The sequence below is a fragment of the Tenrec ecaudatus genome, chromosome X (genome assembly GCF_050624435.1).
Source record: "Tenrec ecaudatus isolate mTenEca1 chromosome X, mTenEca1.hap1, whole genome shotgun sequence".
Lineage (NCBI taxonomy): Eukaryota > Metazoa > Chordata > Mammalia > Afrosoricida > Tenrecidae > Tenrec > Tenrec ecaudatus.
Window position 1 is genome coordinate 54,764,626 of NC_134548.1, and position 26,955 is coordinate 54,791,580.

The 26,955-nt window shown below is 45.2% G+C and overlaps 1 protein-coding gene across 2 annotated transcripts; it reads left to right on the forward strand.

Annotated features, from left to right (window-relative positions):
- Positions 1 to 15,710: 15,710 nt before the first annotated feature.
- Positions 15,711 to 26,085, forward strand: WAS (WASP actin nucleation promoting factor). 2 transcript variants are annotated; one of them, XM_075538631.1, is made up of 13 exons: positions 15,711 to 15,864; positions 19,581 to 19,628; positions 19,900 to 20,040; positions 21,598 to 21,684; positions 21,783 to 21,885; positions 21,978 to 22,025; positions 22,115 to 22,168; positions 22,861 to 23,035; positions 23,772 to 23,814; positions 23,988 to 24,141; positions 24,328 to 24,731; positions 24,960 to 25,074; positions 25,800 to 26,085. In XM_075538631.1, exons 1-13 carry the CDS (start codon positions 15,769 to 15,771, stop codon positions 25,853 to 25,855), a joined length of 1,524 nt encoding a protein of 507 aa, XP_075394746.1. In that variant the 5' UTR covers positions 15,711 to 15,768; the 3' UTR covers positions 25,856 to 26,085. The 2 variants fall into 2 exon arrangements, with proteins under 2 accessions (XP_075394746.1, XP_075394747.1); XM_075538632.1 differs by lacking the exon at positions 15,711 to 15,864 and having other exon boundaries at positions 19,497 to 19,628.
- The last annotated feature ends 870 nt before the right edge of the window (positions 26,086 to 26,955 follow it).

Below are 26,955 nucleotides of genomic sequence, written 5' to 3' on the forward strand. Positions count from 1 at the left end.
TCGGTGATTCATTCCTGTAAGGTATTTGCTTGTGGGTGAGAAGCTTTCATAACTTTGCCCCATGTATATTGTAGTATATCATGGATATATTTCCAGAGCATATCAATAAATGTGTAGAAATATCCTGTCAAGCCTATATCTATGTGTGTGTGCGTGTGCACATAGATGTAATCCCATTAGCCCTCCCCTTTCCAGCTTGTGTCTATTTATGTACACACTCATACATTATTTTTATTCCTGCTACTGCAGAATTCTATATGTAATCACTTTTAAATCTTGTCAGAAAAACTTCAAGTAAAACTTTATTAAATACTTAATTTTGGCATCATCTCCTTAAATATCTTTATATCTCTGCAAGGAATGAGTGGCGAGTCTGCGATTTCATGCAAGTCAAACTTGTAGTCTGTTTCAGGGTTAGAGAATTGATCATGCTTTCTCTGGTTGATCTTGTTCAAGACAGGAAATTGTCCAAGGGCAGATTGCTTAAAGCAGCGGTCAAAGAAGCTTGGACGCGCCCTAAGTACAATGTGATTTGTTTCTAGATTCTTCACCAGGCCCTTTCCTCCTCATTGTTCTGTGTTCTTTCTGTAGGCAGGTTTTCCGTTTTCCTTTTAAGCTTGCTATTTCCTTTTCCAGTTTAATTATTCTTTTTTTGTGTGTGTGCCTCCATAGGATTCCTAGAGGCAAAACTGTGTTCAAGCAGTACTTGCTGACTATTAACATTTGACTTAAGTGATTCTGTGGAAGTACACTGGGGTTTCCCCCCCTAGAATGAAAATATAAGAGCCTTTATTTCAGGTGCCCAATCCTCCAAATTATATAACTTGTCATTCACAGATCAGACATACACTTACTACGTCCTTCTTACTGTTGTTAGGCGCCGTGATGTCCCTTCTAGTTCACAGTGCCCTTTTGTCCACCAGGAGGAAACCTTGCTCAGCCCTGCGCCAGCCTCACAATTGTTGCATTGACTTCCTCAATCAGTTCAGTGAGGCCTTCCTGTTCTCCCTGCCCCTCCATTTTATCAAGCAGCACATCCCTTTCCAGGGATAGGTTTCTCCCAATAACATTCCAAAGTACTATTCCTCCCTAGCAAGGACTGTTTTTAGCAATACTTCACAAAATTCATTTGCCAACTTTCATTCCACTTCTTTGAACATGTGCATTCTGCCGACACTCTCTACCTTTCTTTGCCTTCCCAAAGAGTAAGGAAGGACTGAAGAGAACATTTTGTATTGCAACATCTGTGTTACTGCTCTTGTTTTTGTGTTTGAATCATTTTATTGAGGGTTCGTACAGTTCTCATCACCATCCATACATCCATTCATTGTGTCGAGCGCATTTGTACATTTTTTGCCATCTTCATTTTCAAAACATTTTCTTTCTACTTGAGCCCTTGGTGTATCAGCTCCTCATTTCCCCCCTCCCTCCCCGAGTCTCATAGACTTTTTAAGTCGTTGAGTTTGTCCTGTTTGAGTCAAAACAGAAGGCTTCAAAATATTTTGAACAAACAAAAGCATGTTTTCCTGGCACACCATTTTTTGTGCCTCACCAGGTGAACCCATTCTTTTCTTCTTTTAGGACCCAAAGGAAGCCCGTGGCAGCTGATGTTCGTCTTGTTGTAGGTGGCAGCACAGCCTGCCACGGTGCCATTGATGTGTACTTCCCTGCCCCTCTCATTCAGCATTGCCTTTGGCCTGTTCTGAGGGGATGGTGGCTAAACTTCCTAAGGGCAAAGACTGGGCTGCTGAAGGTGAGTAAGGGTCCACTGAGCTACGTTGTGGGAACAAGATAGAAGAAGCGGGTGTTGTGTGTGTGTGTGTGTGTGTGTGTGTGTGTGTGTGTGTGTGTAAGCCCAGCCTTTCCTTTCCCTTTATTAAGATGGTAGGCTTGAGCACTTTTAACACTTATGTTCTTCCCAATGCCTTCCTTTGCCTTGATCATTTTGACCTCCCTCTTACTATTGACTTTCCCTTCACTCAGTCATTCTACCATTAGTTTAGCGGTTTACTCTCCTTTCCTTCACATCCCTGGTAACTTTCAAAAACACATTCTTCTGTGTACAAACCTTTGATCAACTTTTTTACCCTTAAGGCATGTGTCCTTTAGTGATGGATTTATTTCATTCGGCATGATGTCCAGGTTCATCCATGTTATGGGGTGCTTGGCAGATTCCATGTATGTAAGAACTGTGATTTCTTGATCTCTTCTTCGGTCTGTAGGGACTGAAAAAGGTTGTTTCCATCTTTTTGCTATTGTAAACAATGCTGTAATAAACATGGATGTACATTTATCTATTCATTCCACGGCTCTTACTTATTTAGGACATATACGTAGTAGTGGGATTTCTGGGTCACACTGTGTTGCAGAAGGGTGCGCTATTTTACAACTCCACCAGCTGAGTATGTTTTGAGAATAACACTGGCTGTTGGGTTAGTGTTCATGTCCTTAGTATGCCAAGGATTTTCCCTTTATTCCTTCCTATCACATCCTTCCTTGTCTCTTATGTTGATTTTTGTCTCAAAGTCTATTTTATAAGAAATTAATATGGCATTCCTGCTCTTTTTTCATTGTCATTTGCTTGATGTTTTCCCATCCTTTGACTTTTAGCTTATTTTTATTTTTGGTGTCTAAGGCATGTCTCTGGTGTCTGCAAGAGACATATTGATTGATTGTTTTCTCATCCATTCTGCTACTCTCTGTCTCTTGACTGGGGCATCTAATCCATTTAAAGTGTAAGTCAGGGTAATTCCTGATAAGTATTAATTCACTGCTATCATTTTCTTGTGGATTTGTGGTATGTGTGTGTTGGAAATTTCTTTGTTCAATTCATTTAACTCTGCTGAGTTCTTTTGTGTACAGATTTTCTTCTCATTTCTTTTACTGGTATTGTTTTAGTGTTAACTAACTCACCATGATTTTCCAATAGTCTGTCCTATTTGCATATTGTATTGAATTCCTCTATATTGGGGAGTTCTTTTTTTATTTTATTTATCTTGGGGGAAAGTTCTTTAATGACATCATTCTCTCTTTTGCTTTAGTTATTCTCATTTACAAATTGACATCGCTGGTTATGGGCTTTCAGGGTTTTTTTTAATAGTTACTTTTTTCTCCAACCGTTTCATTAGCATATAATTCACATATCATGCAATTCAGTAGCTCAGAGTCGTACAATCGTCACCACAGTCAGTCTTAGGGCATTTTCATTCTTCTTGCCGTCATCGTTATGAGCGGCCTCACTTTCGGTTTGATATGCTTCTATACCTTGGTTGGTTTCCAGGTGATGCTGTCTTGTGTCACAATCTCAGGCCTGTGACTGTCCTGGTTTTCTGCCAGAAGGAAGCCCTTTATCATTTCTTGTATGGTTGGTTGATTGGGTTTTTGCATATTCTTTGGATTCCTGTTTATGTGAGAACATCTGAATCTTCCCATCATGTTGAAGGATCATTTTGCTGGTTGGAAGTTTCGTTTTTAATAGGCAGGGAGGGCTTCATTTTCATTTTAGTAACATTGGCTCTGAAAGGACAGATAGCATTTCAGTGACTCAATGTGAACGAAAGCATAAACAAAGTCCTGCACATCAGTTAGTTCACATGAAGAGCAGATTAAAAAAAAAAAGTCAGTGCTGTGCTGGAATGCCTGATGGCCCAGTGGTGACAACGTTCAACTTTGACCTCAAAGGCCAGCTCTTTGGCCCCCCGGCACCCTGTCCCTCCTAGCTCCCAGAGAACACAGCCTTGAAGGCCCTCCATTAGGGTCGCTTGGAGTCAGAAGCCACTCACAGCACGAGTTTGGGGCTTGCATGGATTGCAAGATACGAATTTATTTCCATTTAATAACCAATCAACCTAGCACCTTCAAAATAAGTACTCATAAGCTCTTTGTAAGCACAAAAGTATTTAAACAGTGGTGGGGGTTGGGGGGCAGTTCACCGAGTGTAAAATAACAGTAGCACGTTCAAAGCGGAGATGAGACATGTTCTGCAAACGCCCGTCTGCCACCCTGCCTCGAACTCTCGACCTCACACTGTTCTGGGAGAGCCCTGCCTCTCCAGCTCACAGGAACTCCTGCTGAGTCTCTTCAAGACCCCAAACCTTCACCGTCCCTAGGCCATGAGCTGGACAAACGTGTTTAGAACAAAGGAGACCAGTGTTCGCACTGGGGTGGAGGTCTTTCTCAGTGGGGTTAGTTAGCTGGCCACATTTCCAATTGAATGCCCACGGGATGGTGCCCCGGTCTCCCAGGCACCATCGGGCCTGCAGCCAGCACCTTCGGGTCCACTGAGTGGGGACAGAACGTCTGTGGTTGATGCCCCCTTGGGACTCAATGAGCTATTACCCCACTAGGACCCAATGGTGCCTACGCAGGGCGCCCTCTCTGGTTCCACCTCCTTTGGCACGCGTTGGCCGTCAGTCCTTCCCAGGGCGTCTCTTACAGATGCACCAGTTTGCTTTCTTGCGGGCACTCCGGGCCTCATTCTTAACAAGTAGGACCAGATACATAAAAAAGTCAAGCATGGACTGGCATTGCAATGTGAGGGGGAAAACCATTGCTAGTACAATTTTGTTTGGTTTGGTCTTTTTCTAAACCACGAGTTTACCAACCGTCCAGACCGTCGGTCGTTTCCGAGTAGGGACGTTCTGAGTCCTGCTCGTCCGCCGGCCAGCGCGGGACTGTCGTCCTGTTTCCAAGTCCTCGGAAGAGCGCCCGGCCGTTCCCTGTCACCGTCGCCCAATGGCCTTGTAGTAGACACAAAATGCCACGAGGACCATGATGACCAGCAGGATGCTGAAAACGGTGCCCATCAACACTAGGTTCTGCCCATGCAACCTGGCACACGGCCGGCTCTGCTCCGGCGGCTGCAAAGCGCTCTGCGCCTCAGCCAGCCCCGCGAAGACGCACCAACCAGCCACGCGCAGCGCCGCACCACACCGGTTGGAAGTATTGTTTACTTAGGATTTTATATATGCTATCCCATGCCTGCTTGCCTGCATGGCTTCATCTTAGAAAGCAGAGCTTTGCCTTCTTAGTTCTCCTTTGTAAATAACTTTTCCCCCAAAACTGCTCTTAGGAGTCTTTCCTTGTCTTGGGATTTGGAAAACTTTGCTTATGTGTCTTGTTGATTTTTTTTGTTGTTGTTGTTGCTGGCAGGGCCTAGCTTAAGTGGACTTCTTGAATGTATATCTTCACTTCTCTTTTGTATTTTTGAGACAATTTTCTTCCAACAAATGTTTGAAGCTTTCCCCCTTTTTTTCAAGTCTTGAGATTACAATCATAGTTAAGCTCTTCCTTTTGATGGTGCACTACATTTCTTTGGCTTCCTTCATTTCTCACATTTCTGTTTCCTGATTGTTGGTCTAACACATTAGTACTATGAGATGTGTCTTCGATCTCACGAATTGGCCCCCCATTCATTCATATCTACTCCCTCTGCTTTCCAAACGTGTGATCAAGTTCTGAAATTTTAGGATTACTGGATTTCCATGTTTTTTTTTTCCGGTGGATTCTAATCTTCCATTTGTTATTGATTTGTTCTTGTACGGTATTATTTTTTAAAATCTTCCTTCATTTTCTCTTTGGTTTTCTTGAAGTTTCTCTCAATCTGTTGACGGCACCTATATCCTTCCTTTGGATTCTTGACTAGCCAGCATTTCTTCCTCTAGGAGGTTGGCTGGCCCTGCGTTTTGTTCATTGCTGTGAGCCATCTGGCCTTGTGTTTTGAAGTTGTCTGAGGCAATTGTAGTCTTATTGTGTTAACTGGATGCTTGTATATTGATTTGTCATACCCTTATTTTTTAAAGAATAATTTTATTGGGGACTTGTACAACTCTTATCACAATCCATTGTGTCAAGCACATTTGTACATTTGTTGCCATCATCATTCTCAAAACATTTGCTTTCCACTTGAGCCCTTGGTATCAGCTCCTCATTTTACCCCTCCTTCCTTGCCCCCCTCCCTCATGAACCCTTGATAATTTATAAATTATTATTATTTTGTCATGTCTTACACTGTCCGAAGTCTCCCCTCACCCACTTTTCTGTTGTCCATCCCCCAGGGAGGGGGTTATATGTAGGTCCCTGTGATCGGTTCCTTCCTTCTACCCCACCTTCCCCTTACCCTCCTGGCATCACCACTCTCATTATTGGTCCTGAGGGGTTTATCTGTCCTGGATGCCCTGTGTTTCCAGCTCTTATCTGTTCCCATGTACATGCTCTGGTCTAGCCGGATTTGTAAGGTAGAATTGGGATCATGAGAGTGGGGAGGAGGGAGCATTAAAGAACTAGAGGAAAGTTGTATGTTTCATCGGTGCTATACTGCACCTTGACTGGCTCATCTCCTCGCCGTGGCCCTTCTGTAAGGGATGTCCAGTTGCCTACAGATGGGCTTTGGGTCCCCACTCCTCACTCCCCCCCCCATTCACAATGATATGATTTTTTGTTCTTTGATGCTTGATGCCAGATCCTATCGACACCTCGTGATCACACAGGCTGGATACCCTTCTTTTTGGTCTTACTATTTTACAGAAATATAGCCAGTCCACTGGGCAAGCGTGCTACTCTTGTGGTGGGTTTGGCAGCCCCTGCATTCAGGTGTACATGGTAGCCAGCAGGGGTGTCAGCAAGATCCTTTGATTGCTGGGTGTGCATAGCCGCTGAAGATCGGCTGGCTGGGCGTCCCACCGTCTGTCATCTTTGCAGTGATGGCTGAGCTGGTGGCATCAGGAAATGGAGGTGGCAGGTGTGGTGTGTATGGCTGGGTAGGGCCACTGCTTCCTGATTGCTGGGAAAAGATAAGAGAAAAAGCAGGGAGAGGAGAACGAATGAAACAGAAAGAAAAGAGGAGCAAAAGAGACCTGACCAAAAGAGCAAATTCACTGTCATTGAGTCGATGCAGATTTATAGTGCAACCTTTGAGTTTCCGAGACCAGAATGGCTTACGGGAGTAGAAAACCCAATCTTTCTCCCGTGGAGCTGCTGGTGATTTCGAACCGCTGACTTTTGGGATCTCAGCCCAACATCACCAGGGCTCCTGTACCAGAGACCAAGGAAAAGAGAAAAGAAAAGAAATGCAACATAGTGGCGTTAGGGGGGGGGGGGCGGCTGCCGCAGAAGCGTGGCCTTGGGCTGCAGAGGGCCGGCACCGACCCTGCGCAATGCCTACGTGGCAGGGAGTGGATCAAAGAGAAAGTGGGGAGGGGAAGGGAAGATTAAAAAAAACAAGGGGGGATTTGGCGGAGGAAAGAGCTAAGAAGAAAAGAGAAACAGAAAAGAAAACAATACAAAAACAAACCCACTCTAAGTGTTAACTGATAAACAGAACTGCCTGCAAACACTAAAATGAATCTTAGCGACACACACAAGGGGACTTCCAGAAACTGGGATTCAAAGATAATGTAATCTGATGACGGCAACATATGTACCAATGTGCTGGACACTATGGATGGCTGTATGGGTTGTGATAGGAGCTGTAAGAGCCCCGAATAAAATGATTTTTAAAAAATACCAAAGCGCCCTCTATAACTTCCCCAAAATCAAACCACCTTCAACCCGATATAGGGTTTCTGAGCCTATCAACAGTTGGTCGGGGTGGGAGTGGCTGGTGGCACTGAAACACCGACATGTGGCTAGCAGCCCAGGCCTGGAAGCCCGGGGTCCCGGGGGCTCCTTCCCGGTACTCTTAACGACTACATAATGCAAATTACTTTGTGCTGTTACAGCCTAACAATCCCCTTTCTTCCACATATTTTATTTGGAAATGGTTCTCATTTGTCTTATTATAAAATGCTGTATTTGCCACCCTTAATTTCACTTTACAATATACTTTTCAAAGACGACAGAATCCTTTCATGATCGAAAATTGAAATTACAAAAATACCTGCCTAACCTTGCTGCAGGAGAATATATGGATTGGGGGGAAATGAACATATCAAAAGACTTCTAAAAAACAAGACAAAAAATTGCCCCCTCCCAGATTCAAACTAAAATTCCAACCATCTGGAAATCAAAGCAGACAACATTCCTGGGAAATAAACAGCTTTTTCCAAGACAGGCGGCCTTCCAGAGCAGGCCTGTGTGAGACAGACTGTCCCCCCAGCTGGAATGTATGTCAGTAAAGCATTACTATTACTTGTTTCCATGCCAACAATTAATGTTTTTTCCAATTTTCTTTGTACTAATAACCTTTCTTTCCTTCTTTTTTTAAAATACTTTTATGAGGAGCTCCTACATCTCTTACCACAATCCACACATTCCTCCAGTGTGTCAAGCACATTTGCACATATGCCACCATCATCATTTTCAAAGCATCCTCTTCCCACTTGAGTCCCTCCCCGTTCCTGCCCCCTTCCTCCCCCATCTGCCTTCCCTCATGAACCCTTGATAAGTTATAGATTATTATTTCCATATCTTACATCGTCCTCCATCACCCCTCACTCACTTTTCCGTTGTTCGTCCCCCTGGAAGGGGGTTCTAGGTTGAGCCTTGTGATTGGTTCCCTTTGTCCCCCCACCCTCCCCTAATCCTCCTGGTATCTCTACTCTCCTTGTTGGCCCTGAGGGGTTTATCTCTCCTGGATCCCCTGTGTTGTGGGCTCTTATCGGTAGCAGTGTGCATGCTCTGGTCTAATCGATTTGTAAGGTCAAGATAGTGGGGGTAAGGAGGCACCAAAGAACTAGAGGAAAGTTGTGTGTTTCATCGGTGCTATACTGCACCCCGACTGGCTCATCTCTTCCTTGTGACCCCTCTGTGAGGGGATGTCCAGTTGTCTACAGATGGGCATGGGGTCTCCACTCCATGCCCACCCCCAATTCACTTGGGTATGATTTTGTTAATAACCTTTCCTTTAATGAATGCTATATTGTATCATTTTATTATCCCTTGCTTTTTAATTTTATTTATCCTCTGTAATTGAGTATTTCTCTTCCAATTATTATTTTGATAAATAACTTTAATATATTATAAAGGTAGTGTATGCCATTACTAATACCTCTTATTGCTTTCTGATAAGTACCAAAATAAATAAATAGATAGCTAAAAAAGGGCACAAAGACAATTTGCCAGAAAGTTATGTGGCATCATGTAAAAATTCTGGCAGCCCAAATCACTGGTCTGGTATTTTCAGTTAGTTACTCAACAACATCAAATGGTAGGTCAACTCTTGTGTTAAAAAAAACCAGCAACAACAACAACAGACTAATTTTACTCCTTTTGAGTGTGGTTTTCTTTTACCTAATCAAATGTTTCTTCAATTACATCAACTGACTCAGTATCCTAGGCAAAATAACTTTTCTTCTGATATTTTAAATAATTCCCAAAAGGCATTAGCTATTGGCTATGCTCTATAACTCAAACTAAAAATCAGTTGGCTTTATTACTTTATTATTATTAAGAAATTTAACCTTGCACCTTAGTCAGAGGTCTCTAGTCTTTTAAATCCTTCCTCATACTTGACCTTGCTCTGTTCATCTTCAAATAATGCCAAGATAGCTGAGACAAAGACTTGCTTGGTAACAAACCATAACTAGAGTCTTAAAAGCTTGGAAATGACAAGCTGACATCTATACTTCCACACAGCCGTCCCTAGCAGAAGACAAACTACTCCTTTGTGGGTGATGTGAGACCAGCTGGCCCTGACAACAAGGCTCTACAAGCAGCAAGGCAATGCCTACCTCTAGATCAACCAAGTCCATGAGAAAGAAACTGCTCTTGTGTGTGCTCATTCAATGCCCAGGGGAATTCATGATCAAAAGAGTTGAGTGAGAAAGAGCATTTTAAAATCAAGGCTCTTGATAGGACTGAAACTTCTGGGCCAAATCTCTTCTTGTCCTAAAGAACTCCGTCATCTCCTTTTCTGTCATGCCTATAAAAATTTCCACTTAGCCTTTGACCTAGAGATGATCACTCACACAGAAAAATGTGACTGTTTTGACTTTGCTCACATAGGTATTAAAGAAAACGCTGTGGTTAAGGTTTGGATAGACATAGTTAGAATAAAATTGTGGTAATGGACACATGTTGATAGCATTTCTGTATCAAACTGCCCCCCCCTTATGCTTTCATAGTTTATCAAAGTCCACCAAATAATTCATTTTCTTAAAAATTAATCATTTAAAAAATCATTTTATTGGGGCTCATACAACTCTTATCACAATCCATACATACATCAATTGAGTAAAGCACCCTTACACATTCGCTGCCCTCATCATTCTCAAAATTCGCCTTCTGCTTGGGTTCCTGGAATCGGCTCATTTTCCTTTTTTCCCTCCCCCTCCCTCCCCACTCCCCCTCCCTCATGAACCCTTAATAATTTATAAATTATTATTTTAGCTTATCTTACACTGCCCGGCGTCTCCCTCCACCCACTTTCCTGTTGCCCATCCCCCAGAGAGGAGGTTATATGTAGATCCTCGAGATCGGTTCCCCCTTTCTACCCCCCCTTCCTTCCCATTATCGCCACTCTCACCGTTGGTCCTGATGGGTTAAAAAATAATCATTTTATTGGGGGCTCGTATAACTCTTACCACAATCCATACATCCATCCATTGTGTCAAGCACATTTGTATATTTGTTGCCATCCTCATTCTCAAAACATTTGCTTTCTACTTGAGCCCTTGATATCAGTTCCTCATTTTTCCCCCTCCCTCCCCACTCCCCCCTCCCTCATGAACCCTTGATAATTTATAAATTATTATTATTATGTCATATCTTACACTGTCTGACATCTCCCTTCACCAACTTTTCTGTTGTCCATCCTCTAGGGAGGAGGTTATATGTAGATCCCTGTAATCGGTTTCCCCTTTCAACAGCACCTTCCCTCCACCCTCCTGTTATCACTACTCTCAGCACTGGTCCTGAAGGGACCATCCGCCCTGGATTCCCTATGTTTCCAGTTCCTATCTGTACCAGTGTACATCCTCTGGGCTAGCAAGATTTGTAAGGTAGACTTGGTATCATGAGATAGTGGAGGGGGGCAGGAAGCATTTAAGAACTAGAGGAAAGTTGTGTGTTGCATCGGTGCTATATTGCACTCTGACTGGCTCGTCTCCTCCCCGTGACCCTTCTGTAAGGTGATATCCAGTTGCCTACAGATGGGTCTTGGGTCCCCGATCTGCACTCCCCCTCATTTACAATGATTTCATTTTTTTGTTGTTGTTCTATGTGGGATTTGTTGCTTCTGAGCTACATGGCCGCTTGCTTACCTTCAAATAACTTTAGTATAGTCACCCCTTGACCATTTCTGAGAAGCCACATGAGCTTTGCTGACCTCAGAATCTCAGCTGCAGCTATCTCAATCTACTAGACCAGGAAAGATGTCACTTTGATGTGCAGTCAATTCCCATAAACTATCCCCTGTGCTCTCCTTCAAAAAGTATTTCTTTCTGACCCCCTTATTATACTCTGTACTTTTCCGTCATCTTCTTGTTTAGTCTAAACCAGAGAAGGTCCTAACCGCTTTGAGATTCACGATCCGTCAGTGACCAGCTCTGTCCATGTCACCCAATCACAAACATCTGTAAAATGGACCACTCCCTGGAGCATTCTGTCAAGAGCTTCTTATCTCCGTGTTTCCCCATTTTTCAAAATACCCTTTGCCTTCAATAAATTCTTTGTGTCTTCTTTAAATAGACTTGTTTTTCTCCTCAAACAAGCATTAAAGCTCCTGGGGCTACTCGCCCTGGGGAATGGATGTCCCTGGCATCACATAGAGGTGTAGATGCTTGTGGGGTCACATAGATTGGGGTACAGGAGGGAGGAAGCACCCACCCAAGGAGAGTTGACGGTGAATTTGAGGGTGTGGACAGTGTCAGAACTAGAAGAGACCCCGGGTGGCTGGTTTGAGACTAGCAGTCATGAAGAGAGAGGAAGGGCTCCCAGAATTTCTTGTGCAGCAAAGGCGGGAACAGGGTGAGTAGGACCTGGGGGCTGACCAGGCGTATTTCACAGCCCTAGGGTCTGATGGACCCCGCAGAACGGACCTCTGGACCAAGCTTTGTATTGGGGCAAAATGAAGAAAGGGCAGTGGGAAGGTGATCATGTGTTCTGGATCTTGGATCTGAAAGTCTGAGGGAGGAGGGTGCTAGGCTACTCACTGCCATCAAGTCAATCCCGATTCACAGGGACCCTGTCAGAGTAGAACTGCCCCTGTGGGTTTCCAAGACTGTAACTCTTTATGGGAGTCGAAAGCCTAACCTTTCTCTGATTTCATTTATTGAAGTTACCCCACTATTTCATAGACAATAATAACGTCCTAACCATTTTACATGAATTATCTCATTGAGTCATCACAAAAACCAAAGCCCCGGCTACTATTATTACCTTCACTTTGGGGATGGGAGAACCGATACACGGGGAAGTTGTCAGAAGTTACACAACTGTTAAGTGTCCCTGCGGGAGCCAGGCTATCCAGCTTCATAGTCTGGGGTTTAACCATGGAGCCATTCTTTTTTTAAAAAAATCATTTTATTGTGGGCTCATACAACTCTTATCACAATCTATCCATCCACTGTATCAAGCACATTTGTTGCATCATCAGTCTTAAAATATTTGCTTTCTACTTGAGCCCTTGGTATCAGCTCGGCATTTTCTCCCTCCCTCTCCACTCCCCCCTTCCTCATGAACCCTTGATAATTGATAAATTATTATTATTTTGTCATATCTTACACTGTCCGACATCTCCCTTCACCCACTTTTCTGTTGTCCGTCCCCCAGGGAGGAGGTTATATGTAGATCCTTGTAATCAGTTCGTTCCCCATTTCTACCCCACCCTCCCTCCACCCTCCTGGTATCATCACTCTCCGCATTGGTCCTGAGGGATTCATCTGTCCTGGATTCCCTGTGTTTCCAGTTCCTATCTGTCCCAGTGTACATCCTCTGGTCTAGCCAGGTTTGTAAGGTAGAATTGGGATCTTGATAGTGGGGGTGGAGGGAAGCATTTAAGAACTAGAGGAAAGTTGTATGTTTCATCAACCATGGAGCCATTCTTATCTCTGGTGATGGCTCCGCTTCTCTGTGCACATCTTATGCTTGTGCAACCGCCACCAGGACTGGAAATCAGCCCTTCTTCTGAGGACTCCTAAAGAAGCCATTTGTTCACACTATCAGCGGAGGGTGGAGAGACATCGGTGGGAGGGAGGCAGGCCCTCCCCATCTTGGGTTGGTTTTTTGTCTCTTTTTTTGTCAGCAATGCCACGGGGGTAATACAAATGGTTAGCTCTCCGCTACTAACTGAAAGGTTGATCGTTTGAATCCATCCAGTTATGCCACGGAAGAAAGCTCTGCTGATCTGCTTCTGTAACATTACAGCCAAGAGAATCCTGCACAGCACCAGTTTCCACGAGTTAGAATCGACTTGAAGACAACACATGTGTTTTCTTCTATTTTTCCCCTACAGCAACAAAAGAAGGGCTATCAGATTATAAGGGCCATCACAGCACGTATCTCTACACTGTACACTTTTTATTCAAAAACATAGTGCATGCAAGAGCTTGTGTGAGGCAGTTGGGAACACCTCAGTGAACAAGTCAGACAAGGGTCTTGTTCATACCTGCCCTGAAGTGTATTTGGGGAATTCCTGGGGGCCAATTTTAGCCATCATAAAGATTGGGTAGGGGCTGAAATGCTGGGAGATAGCCACACACCATTTAGACTTTTGACATCTGTGACTATTTCTTCAGGTTGGTTAAAGAAAGACTAAAGCAGTTCACACTGTGTGTTAGTCTGGGGAGACTAGAGAACCAAATCCATAGACACTCACATGTGTATAAGAAAGAGCTTTATATGCAAGAGCAGTCGAAGATTGAGAAAACATCTCAGCCCAGTCCAGATCAAGTCCTTAAGTCCGACATTAGTCCATATGTCCAATACCAATCTATAAATTCCTCTTCAGACTCAAGACACATGCAATGATGCCGAATGCAGGAAGATCACAGGCCAATAGGTGGGAAGTCTTGTGGATCCAGTGGCGGCTTCTCCGGCTCCATCAGTCTCTCTCCATGTGTCTTTTCCATAGGGATATCTTGTAGGAAGTCAGCTGAGAGTATCCTGCCTCCAAGGAGAAAAAATAGGAATTCCCAGAATCCTCAGTAGAAGGCCATGCCCATACAGAGGCCTCATTGGCTATGACCTGACTGAAAGGCTAGACTCCACCCCTTCACTCTTCATCCTCAAATTGCCACCAGATTATGTAACTACAACATGGGCTGGGAACTGCTACTTCCTTGGGCCAAGCGTGTCCTCAGGAAGTGCCCCTTAAGGGTGTGGAAGGCCATGAGACACAGGAACAGGAGGGAAGAAGGATGGTGGGTGATGTGAACCTGGCCATCTTGGTCTCTATGTCAGTTTTAGTATAGTAGTTGTACCTGGTCAGACCCATGTCTCCTCCATGGACTTAGCCATATGGTGGGAGCAGACATCCCATGTCTTATTACTTACTCAAGCCTGGATGAAAGAGATCCTGAGCTTGCAGGCAATAGCCTCTCAAAAGGAAGCAAAATAAGCACAAGATATAACAGGAAAATGATCATGGCTTTGTTGCCCATCGAGGGGTAGGGGCTGGCAGGAGTGGCTGATGGGAGAGCATCAGGTGGGTGTAGGTTGTTGGACATCACTTGGTGCATGGGGAGTCATGAGTGGTGTGGTAAAGTGAATTATTTGATATGGTTCTTCTTATAGTCAGCCTTTGAAATTTCTACCAAATGACTGGTTACACTGAAAAACGCATTGTCCTCGTGTCGATTCTGACTCAGAGCGACCCTGTACAGGGTTTCTGAGGCTATCCATCTCTTATAGGAGCACGTGCTACCTCTCTACTGGGTTTGAGAATCGGTTCCAATGGCCCTATTAGACCCAGAGACAATCTTCACAATGATGGGCTTATTAGGGAAGTTATACCTTTATCATTGATACATATTTTAGATTTATACTTTTCTCTAAATAAGCAATCTAAAGCAGATTTTGTAATTATTGTACTTTATAGAATGATTCTTTCCACACTGGAATACAGTAATTTTAAAAGAATAATTTTCTTATTATACTTCATTGAATTACTCTATTGACTTACATTAATAATACGGAGCTTGTTTTATTTTTTAATGTGTCCTCATTAGCTCTTGGCTTTCTGTACTGGATGTCAGTATTTGGTGAGATGACCTTAAAAATAAATTGTTCTTTTGGGCCTTCAGATATCTTCCCTTATCTAAGGGCGGGGGGGGGGGGGAGATCCCAACACCTAATCCAGTTTTCCTGATTATTCTCAGCAAAAGAGTTGGTCTAATTCAAGTCTGTCCACTGCACTGACGCGGAATTTCTAATTTACTGATAATGTAATAAACACCTGTAAAAATGGTGTGGGGGTGGCATGTGACTTGGCTTCACAAGGGGGAAGGAGAATCAAAGTCAAACTCAGCCCAAGGCTGATTCCTATGAGGTAGAAGCTAGACATGCCTCCACCCACCCCTCCAACCTTCTTTACCAATTCCAACCCCAACCATTCCGCCCTTGGCTGGTGGCTTTGAACTGCCAACTTTTTTGTTAGTGTGGTAGTTACATAATTTGTCAATTTGTGAAGGGGTGGAGCTTAGCCTGTCAGTCAGGTCATAGCCAACGAGCCGTCTGTATGGGGATGGCCTTCTCCTGAGGATTCTGGGAACTCTTATCATCCTCTCTGGAAGCTCACACATACTCTCTCTGCTTGTCTTCCTGATGACAAGCCACATGGGACTACACTGATGCAGCCAGAGACCTGGACCTGGAGGAGTCATGTGAATTCCCATGCCAGCGCTAAGATGTTCCACCACCACTGGATCCACAAGACTTTCCACCCACTGGCCTGTGATCTTCCTGCATTCGGCACCATTGCCTGGCTGTGTGAGTCTAAAGAAGAATTTATGGACTAGCATGGACTTGATCTGGACTGGGCTTGGATGTTTTCTTAATGTACAATTGCTCTTTGATATAGAGTTCTCTCTTACATACTTGAGTGTCTCTGAATTTGTTTCTCTAGTCAACTCAGACAAACACAGTTAGCAATCCAATGCTTACCCAACAGCAACACTGGCTCCTTATATACTTGTATGTGTGTGTGTGTGTGTATATATATATATGTTTTTAATTTTAAAAATTAATTTTGTTGAGAATACAAGAGTGAGTCAAGAAATATTTCTACTAGGGTTCTAGTTCATACATGCAGAAGTACATAGGCTTATTTAAAATAAAACACGTTTGTGGTCAGTGGGTGGCTGCAGGGAAATTCTCTCATTAATACACTTGTCTTAGTCTCATTCCAAAGAAATGGTCCAATCAAAAGAGTGGTTTCTAAGGTTAGGGCAATGGTTTCCTGGGATTCCAAACTGGCAGTGTCGATAGTTTCCTGAATGCACAGGATGATCATAGGAGCTTATGGAGAAGTTGGGTTTTTTTTAAATCATTTTATTGGGGGTTCTTACAACCCTTTTAACAATCCATCCATCCATTGTGTTGAGCACATTTGTACATATGTTGCCATTATCTTTCTCAAAACATGTTCTTTCTACTTGAGCCCTTGGTATTGGTTCCTCATTTTTCCCCTTCCCCCCCCCACCCTCATGAACCCTTGATAATTTTTTTATTTGAACCCTTGATAATTTATAAATTTTTATTGTTTTCATATCTTACATTATCTGCTGTCTCCTTCCATTCATGTTTTTGTTGTTCATCACCCTGGGTGGTGGTGGTTATATGTCGATTATTGCTCGCTCATTGTGATCAGTTCCCCCTTCCTCCCCCTGCCTTCCACCTTTCTTCATGGTATTGCTACTCCCATTATTGTTCCTGAGGGGTTTATCTGACCTGGATTCTGTGTTGAGAACTCTTATCTGTACCAGTGTACATGCTCTGGTCTAGCCAGATTTGTAAACTAGAACTGGGGTCATGATTGTGTGTGTGTGTGTGTGTGTAAACATTAAATACCTAGAGGACTGTTATATGTTTCATTGGTGCTATACTGCACCCTGGCTGGCTCGTTCCTTCCTTGTGACCCTTTGAGGGGATGTACAGTTGTCTACAGATGGGATTTGGGTCTCCACTCTGCCTCCCCTCATTCACATTGATGATTGTTTGTTTTGGGTCTTCTGATACCTGATCCTGTTCACACCTCATGCTCACACAGGCTGGTGTGCTTCTTCCATGTGAGCTTTCTTGCTTCCCAGCTAGATGACCAGTTGTTTATCTTCAAGCCTTTAAGACCCCAGATGCTATATCTTTTAATAGCAGTGTACCATCAGTTTTCTTCACCACATTTGCTTATGCACCCATTTTGTCTTCAGTGATTGGTGAGCATCACAGAATTCCAAGTTATTAAAACAAAATATTCTTGTGTTGAGGGACTACTTGAGTAGAGGCCCAATGTCCATCTGCTACCTTAATACTTAACATATAAATATATGTGCATAGATCTATGTCCCTATTGTTACATAAAAATATATTTACAAATGTGTGCCTATATTCATACCTTTATAAATGTCTTTTGCTTCCTAGTTCTATCCTCTATTTCCTTTTATTTTCCTCTTGTCCCATTTTCATGTATGGCCTTCATTTGGCTTTCAGTAATTCCTCTTGGCTACACTGTATTTGATCAAACCCCACCAAACATTCTATACCCTCCTCACCATCATTTTAGATCCCTTGTTGTTCCCTTGTCCCTGGTGGTTGACTCACCCCTTCCTTTCTGCCACCTGCCTCTCTCCCATATCCTCCCCACCCCCCAACTGTTGGTCCCATTTTTTTCTCCTCGGGATTGTTTATTCTGCCTATTTTATACAGTTAGATATTTTTAAAAGGCTATAAATAGTTCGAGGTCTGTCTGTTGACCTTTATGAATGTTTTCCAATCTAGTCTGATCAGGTACCACGCCCTGCCCCCCAAAGTCTATTTTCGGGATTCCTCAGGGACTTCATTGCTTTGATCCCCTTTGCTGCTCTGTTGTGCTCCCTTCGTGTTTCTCCCTGGTGTGTGGGGGTCAGAATGGGCACAGTTCCCGCACTGTGTCTCCATTGTTGTCCCCCATAGCTCTGTGGGTCAGTGAGGGGACACCACGTCTCGTGGTGGGGCTTGATCCTCCCTGTGCATTGGCTGCTCCGAGCAGGAATATCGTCCTTGGGGCTTGGTGGGCCAGGATGGGGTTCTCTTCTCTCTCTTGTTTCCCTCTTAGTTTGCTCCCGTGTGTTCTGAGTAGACCCACCCCTCTCCCCTGAGCTGTATCTTCAGTGCTGTCCTCCGTAGTGGATTCTTCTGCGAAGGGGTCCACACAGCTGGAATTGGGGCTGGCCCTGCAGACCTTTCTGTTAGTTTGTTGCTTCATGCTGGTATGTTGCCTTCAAGTCTTGGTGCACCAGGTTGAGGTCTGGTTCCTCTGAGAAGTTTTAAGAAAATCAACTCAACTGAATTGTTGAAGAAAAGGATGGGACTTTTTTCCCCCGCATCACGACAATGCAGCAGCTCATTCTTAGATAGCAGCAAGGGCTAGCCAAGGAGATCTTTGCTGGGTAACTGTAGCCCATCCACTCTACAGCCTGGATCTTGTTTCCTCATACTTCTTTTTGTACCCTGAACTCAAAAGAAAAAATTTCAAAGAAATACCATTTGAGTCTCGTGAGGACATCAGTTTGGACATGGTGTAAATCTAAGAGTTTAGAGGGTTTAGAGCAATGAAAACACCACCGTCAGAAGTGTATAGACCAACGTGGAGGATATGTTGGGAAACAATAGCTTCCCATTTCAATATTCTTGATTAATAAACATATCTATGATTTTATAGCAATATTTTAGCTTTATCCTCATAGATGTTATCAAATTCCTTTCTTCCACAGGAGAGTGATAAGTAGAAAGTAATTTGGGAGTGGAGGCAAGAGTACAGGATAGGGAAGTGACCCAGAGGGGTGTGCATTATTGGTGATATCCGGGTTCTCGGCTTGGCAGTGGGATTGTAACTGCTTCCTACGTAAAGAAAAGGACAAGTCTTAGTGCAGTAACATTTCTGGACTGGAAGCTTTTGACCTTGACCCAGGCTAACTGGATACTTTTGGGGAGGAAGATGACCACACAGCCCCAAGACTGCTTCTCACTCCAGTGAGCCCTGCCGAAGTGCTTTTGGTGGCTTAACTTTCACCACAGGAACACACTGGTGCAGGCGACTTAGAGATCCCAGCCAATCAGCGTGAAGAGGACCCAAGCTGGTCAGGAGATGGATCCCCAGACAGTCAGAAAGGAAAAACAGAACCCAAGCTGGGCAAAGTGAGATAGGCCTAACCAGTCAAATGGAGGTGGGCTCAGTCAGGCTGGTCTGAAGGAGGAGGGTCTAAGCCTGTCCGAGGGAGGAGGAGGCAAGGCCCACCGAGGGGCCCTTGGAGGACTTGTTTCCCTTGTGGTTTCTTTACACTTCCTGTTCCCTTGCTCACTGCGGAAGTTCCTCTTCTTACCCTGCACCCAGAGCCTGGCTCTAGAGGACAAGGGGAGAAGGCACTATGAGTGGGGGCTCTGCGGGAGGCAGGCCGAGGGGCCGCGGAGGTCCAGGGGTTCATCAGAACATACCTTCCACCCTCCTTCAGGACCAAGAGAACCAGCAAATCTTCGAGATGCTTGGGCGGAAATGCTGGGTGAGATGGGGACCTCCTGGTCCTCTTTGTTTCCCTCTCCTCCTCCCCATCCCATCCTTCCTCTTCGCTTTCTTCCCCCTCCTCTTTCTCTCCATCATCTCTCCTCCTAAAATCCATTTGCCACCATTCACCGATCTCAGGAAGATCTTAAGGTCACCTCACGTTCTCTCTGCATGCACTTCTGCTTTGGCAAGGACGGTCCAGGGGTGGCTCCAAGACCCTCTCTGACTCCCCCACCCAGCCCCACTGAGCCCTGCTCTTCCCTCCCCAGACCCTGGCCACGGCAGTTGTTCAACTGTATCTGGCGCTGCCTCCTGGAGCGGAGCACTGGACCAAGGAGTATTGCGGGGCTGTGTGCTTTGTGAAGGATAACCCACAAAAGTCCTACTTCATCAGACTTTACGGCCTCCAGGTGAGCCCCAGCCCTGGCTGAACATGGAACACAATTCTCAGCCTGCAGGCCCAGTTCTCTGCCCATGACCCCAAGCCCTCCAACCAGATCCTGAATCCCTAAACCCCAGAGCCCAACATTTCATCTAGACCCTGGTTTGAAATCTGGGTCCGAGTGACCCAGAATGACCCATAAGAAAATCTCTAATCCCACCGATATGCTGAAACAAACCTGTGAGGGCCAGAACTCAACAGAACTGCCTTGTTTTTCTGGGTCTCCAAAGTTTCCTGCCTTTGATAGGATGCTGTCTTACCACTTTCAATAGGGGGAATATTTTTAGGTTTCTTTTAATATTTTAGGTTTCTTTCTCTAACAGGTTTCCACCTTACATGGGTGCAACTTTTGTAGGCTTTACAGTATTTAGTGCACCTCCAAAATCTAATCTGTTCTACAAACTCCAAACCATGGCCACTGCATTTATACAAATCTACTTGAAAATTATAACCGTGGCTCCCAGAATCCTGTCAAAACTCTTGACTCTCAGATGTTGCCTGACTCCTAGTTCATAAATCCCTTCCACAAACCACAAACGTGAATACCCCATTTAGTCTTGAATCCCTGAATCTGTTTTCATTTTTTTTTCCTTGTCTGGTTTCACTAGCAAGAACTTCCTGTACAATGTTAAGTAGAAGTGGTAAGAGGGACTATCTTTTGCCTTATCCCGAATCTCGGTGGTATGTAGTGGAAGCTTTCACCAATAAGTACTATGTTTAGCTGTGGGGTTTTCATAGATATTCTTTATCATATTGAGAATGTTCCCTTCTAGTCCCAGTTCTCGGAAAGTTGTTGTTTTAGTAAAACATCAGAACTGGAGTTTCGTTTTTGTCAAAGGCCTTTTCTGTGTCCCTCAATATAATCATATGGTTTTCTTTTCTAGTTTATTAATATGACAAATTTTATCAAATATAGCTTTTAACCAAACATAGACCCCAGAATCCCCATATTAACACTCCTAAGCATTTTAATATGGGAGTAGCTCCAAGTAGAAAAATCTATCCCACAAAGCCAAAACTGGATTCTTCAGGTGGAAAACTAAATTTAAAATGTAATGTTCTTAATCCATCCAGATGGGCTCAGCATAACTACAGCAATATCCCAGGGTACTCAAATATTGACCATATTCTTAAGTCATAACCCTGCTCCAAATTCTATATTCCTAGACCTTAAATCTTGACCCCAACCCTCAAATATTTATCTAAATACTTATCTACTCCATATCCATTATGGTGGGGTATGTGCAGGACCAAATCTATGAGCGTGTTTCCTAGGATTTGAGTCCTAAATCCTCAAATCATCCCCTAACTCCTATATCAAGAGCCTTGAACCCCAACCCCAAACTTCATACAGCATATGTCTGACTCCTTACTATACCTTAGACCTCTGACACCCGGACCCCGAACTCTGACACTGCGCTGAAAAACTCCACACTAGATCCCAGGGCCCCAAACCTGGACACCATACTCCCTGTTGCAGGGAAAGCCTCAATGCCAGTCTGTTCTCCGCCCTGCTCCTCTCCAGGCTGGCCGGATGCTCTGGGAACAGGAGCTGTACTCACAGCTGGTCTACTCCACTCCTACCCCCTTCTTCCATACCTTCGCTGGAGATGTAAGTGACCAACCAATCCCTGGGCCTCAGTTGGGGTGTGAGAAGGAGATGGGGGTAGGTGGGGTCCTGAAAGGTTGCTGACCCCAAGGTATGTACAGGACTGCCAAGCGGGGCTTAACTTTGCTGATGAGGGAGAGGCCCAGGTCTTCCGGGCCCTGGTGCAGGAGAAGATACAGAAAAGAAATCAGAGGCAAAGTGGAGGTGAGGAGGCCCTCGGGGTGGTAAGTATATGGGTGGGAGCTGGAAAAGGCCCTCCCCTGGCTCTGACTCCTAGTACACCTGTCTCTCCACAGACAGACGCCAGCTACCCAGGCCACCAGCACCAGCATCAGCACATGAGGGTGAGTCCTTTAGTCCAAGGGTAGTAAGCAATTAGGTCAGGAACCTGTGACAGGGATGTGATCACTCTCTACCCATTCCATTTTCCCAGAGAGACGAGGGGGGCTCCCACCCCTGCCCCAACACCCAGGTGGAGACCTAGGGGGTGAGTACAGCTCCTTCCTTGTGTCCGAGTGGGAGAGTTGTTGGGTGAGAACAGAAGGTAGAGGGGTGGGTTAGAAGGTGTATGGATACATGAACGAAAAGGTGAATATGTGAGTGAGTGGATGAACTGAGTAGTTGGGTAAGCAAGTGTGTATGGACATGGGAATGGATGGATGAGTGGAGGGCGTCTGGATGAGTGCTTGGATAGATGGGCTGATGGTAGAGAAATTGATGACAAGATGAAAGCATAGATCTATAGATGTATTAATGTATAAGTGAGTGAGTGGGTAGGTGCATAGATGAATAGACAGATGGATGACTGAATGAATTAATGGATCAATGAGTGAATAAATGAGTAAGTGACACTATTTCAGTCAGTGAAGGAAGAGATGATTGAATGAGTGATTAAGTACATAAATAAGTTAACGAGTTAATGATTCAGTGAATGATGCATTAATAATTAATTTTTAAATTAAAAAAATAAAATAACTAAATATAAGCATCAATAAGTGAATAAACAAATGAATCACTGAATGTATTAATAGTTTGTGGCATTTATCCACTTCTCCACAAATCCTACTGGACTATCAAGCACATACACAGATTTTCCCTAGTTTTCCACCTTCCTGCCTCTTGTCTTTATGCTTTAGTTGGTAGCTAAATGGGTCAATAGTCACCTTATTTTGCCCGAAGGCACACCAGCTGGCCCACTGTCCCTGGGGCTGGTGACAGTAGACATCCAGAACCCAGATATCACGAGTTCAAGGTACCGTGGGCTCCCAGCACCAGGACCTGGCCCAGTTGACAAGAAACGCTCAGGAAAAAAGAAGATCAGCAAGGCCGACATCGGGGCACCAAGTGGATTCAAGTGAGAACCTCCCCTCGCCCAAGACGGTAGATCCCAGGATGGCAGATGGCAGTGGACAGTAGGACAGTCGAGCAGATGAATGAGCTGATGGAAGGATGGGCAGGTGGATGGGTAGATAGGTGGATGGGAGGGTGGAGAGCTGAGTCAATGGGTGAATGGGTACAGGGCTGGGACTAGGCAGGAGGAGGGAAGGTGCGTGCCTAGGGCACACACTTTAAAGAGGTAGTCACCCTCAGAGTCACGCAAAGCACCATGAATGATTCTGGTTGTGTGCGCCTCTTCAATTTTGCACCCTGGGCACATTGCGTGCCTCACCTTAGTTTCTACCTTAGATGGTAGGCTGGTGGGTAGATGAATGGATGGGTTGACAGATCTGTGGATAGATTGGTGGACTGACGAGTGCAAGGGCACATTGGTGGACAAATGGGTCAACAAGTGTGTGTGTGTGGTGGGGGGAGATGGGTGCCGAGAAAACATGTATAACTAAATCAGTGTTCCCAAGGGTGTATGGATAGGCGGAGAAATGGAGGGGGGGCAGGGAAGAGAGCTGGGCGGGTAGACAGGCACTGCAGACTATGGATTCCTTCTCTCTCACATATTGCGTTTATTCGCTCAATTATTCGTTACTTCTGGCCTCTCAGAGTCCCTCTGGGCAGGAGTGAGCTAGAGAGCCTCTGTAGAAAGGACAGGAGAGGAGAGCAGTCGGGATTCACTGGGGTCTCTTCTCTTCACCCAGACATGTCAGCCACGTGGGGTGGGACCCTCAAAATGGATTTGACGTAAGTAACCCTGAAGTCTCCGGAACCTAATTCAACTCCCAACACCCTGCCCCAAACCACTGCTCAGAACACCATCCCACCCCACCCCCGCCCCTGGCCCCTGCACTTTCTCATCCCTCCTTCCTTAGCCTACCACCTGCCATCTCTCCCCTGGCCTCTCTCCTCCTGGGCAGGTCAACAATCTGGACCCGGCTCTCCGGAGCCTGTTCTCCAGAGCAGGAATCAGTGAGGCCCAGCTCACTGATGCAGAGACCTCTAAACTCATCTATGACTTCATTGAGGACCAGGGCGGGTTAGAGGCTGTGCGGCAGGAGATGAGGCGCCAAGGTGAGCATCTCTACCGCCGATGCACCTTTTCTTCTCCAGCCCTAACAGCTGGTACCCAAGAGTTACACTGAGGCCCGTCTGTCCTCATGGAGACCCTCTGCTTGAACTGGGAGTTGGTTGGTTGAGGTTCCCATTTTACAAAGGAGCAAAACTGAATAACAACTTTATATTATTCTTCCACGCCAGAACCTCATCCACCACCGCCACCCCCATCCCGTGGAGGAAATCAGCCTCCCAGGCCTCCTATTATGGGGAGTAACAAAGGTCGTTCTGGTCCACTGCCTCCTGTACCTTTGGGGGGCACTCCACCCCCACCAACACCCCGGGGACCCCCACCTCCAGGTCGAGGAGGCCCTCCACCACCACCACCCCCAGCCACTGCACGTTCTGGACTACCGCCTCCCCCACTCCCTGGAGCTGGGGGACCGCCTCTGCCACCACCACCGCCGCCACCGCCACCGCCAAGCTCTGGGGATGGACCGGCTGCTCCCCCACTCCCTCCAGCTCTGGGGTCTGGGGGTGGCCTAGCCCCTGGTGGGGGTCGGGGAGCACTTTTGGATCAAATCCGGCAGGGAATTCAGCTGAACAAGGTAAGGATGGTGCTGCTGGAGGGATAAGGGTCTGACCTTCGGGGTGTACTCCGCAGATTTTGAGTTTTGGGGTTCAGTGGCAGTCAAGAGGTTGGGGTAGGGGCAGGATGAAGTGGTCTGGAACCTTGAAGGTGATCAAGGTGTGTGTGCACGGGAGGAGAAGTAATGGAGAGACGGAATAATGCTCCTTTGAGAAGCCCTCAACGCTGTGTGTTGTGACTGCCGCAGACTCCTACAGCCCCAGAGAATTCAGCGTTGCAGCCGCCACCACAGAGCTCAGAGGGACTGGTAGGGGCCCTGATGCACGTGATGCAGAAGAGAAGCAGAGCCATCCACTCCTCGGGTGAGAGCCCAGCCCTTCCCCCACCCTGGCTGTCCTCTGTAGGCTTTGGCAGGACCAGGCACCAGCCGCCCAGTGCTAGTGAAGGCACAAAGCAATCCCAAGAGTCATCGTCACCAGTGACACTAGCCCCAGGGGTGGGTGACACTGTGTGCATGAATGCATTATGTGTAATAATAACTCCAGCTCTGATGACAATATTGATTAAAAATCTTATCACAATCCACACATCCATCCATTGTGTCAAGTACATTTGTACATTTGTTGCCATCATCATTCTCAAGACATTTTCTTACTACTTGAGCCCTTGGTATCAGCTCCTCATTTTTTTTCTCTCCCTCCCCCTCCCTCATGAACCCTTGGTAATTTAAAATTATTATTTTTCCATGTCTTGGACTGTTCCATGTCTCCCTTTACCCCTTCACCTTATCTGTTGTCCACCCCGCTGGGAGTGGGTTATAGGTAGGTCATTGGAATCGGTCCCCCTCTTCTCCCCCCACCTTCCCCATCCCCAGCTACAATCCCTACCTTGTCCCAAACGGAACCTGGCTCTCACTCCTCGAAGGAAGCAGGCCCCTTCTTCATCTAACCACACAGGTCCCACCTCTGATCGCCTAACAGGAGACCCCAGATCCCAGAACCATTGCCCGACCTTTCTAACCCTAGAAACCCTCTGGTCTAGCCTGAGCTCCCGCACTCCATTTCCTTTTCTCACTTCTTCCCTGCAGATGAAGGGGAAGACCAGGCTGGTGATGAGGATGAAGATGATGAATGGGATGACTAACTTCCACCCGGAGCGTGCCTCCCCACGGTCCACCCTGTGGCTCCTTGATCCCTACTGGCATCTACTCTCTTCCCTGTATCCAAGCAAGTCCTATTTCTTGCCCAGCAACCTCCCTCTGTACTGTTATTGCTGGCTGACCTCCACTTTCAATAACCCAGGCCTTTTTTGGTATGAAATTCCTCAAAGCTCTTTGCTTATTTTTGAAACAAAAATAAATATAATTAACTTTTTGTCTCTCTGAATCTTAGTTTGCCTATGTATCAAATGTGGGAGTTTGGGGTTCCTCTTCCCCAGAATTACTGATATCTATTTATCTAGCTTTCCATGCACTATGTATGCCTTCTGATATATATGTTGCCAACTATGTGTCAACTTAGCTGGGCCACAATTCAGTATTATATATATAATTGCCTTCCTTTTGTGTGTGTGTGTGTGTGTGTGAGATCTGATGTAACTGCCCCTATGACGTAATAAGGCAGGCTAAGAGACAGCAGTGTTAATGAAGCAAGACACCATCTGTAGAGCTGTAAGAGCTCCCCCAAAATTGATTTTGAATAAATAAATTTTTATTTATTTTTATTTGATCTAATCTATAAGATTAGATCAAAGAAAGAGGATCCAGAAGCACAACTCATTGTTTGGACCTGGGGTCCCTGCACTGAGCACCTTCGAGACCAAGAGAAGATTGATGTTGAGGCATATGGGGATTGCTGAAGAACTCTGGGCCCACAGATGTGGAAAGGAGACAAGAACCTCCCCCCAGAACTGACACAGAGAGAAAACCTTCCCGTAGAACTGGCACCCTTAATTTGGACTTCTAGTCTCCTAAACTGTGAGAGAATAAATGTATATTTGTTAAAACACCTTCATTTATTCACTCAGCCATTTACTCTGTATTTCTTGGCTTCCTCCTGTCCTTTCTTTACATGGACATTTTAAAAAAATTATTAATCATTTTATTGGGGGCTCTTATAAATCTTTTAACAATCCATCACTCAATTGTATTAAGCACACTTGTACATATGTTGCCATCAACATTTCCAAAACATCTTCTTTCTACTTGAGCCCTTGGTATCAGGTCTTTTTTCCCCTCCCACCCT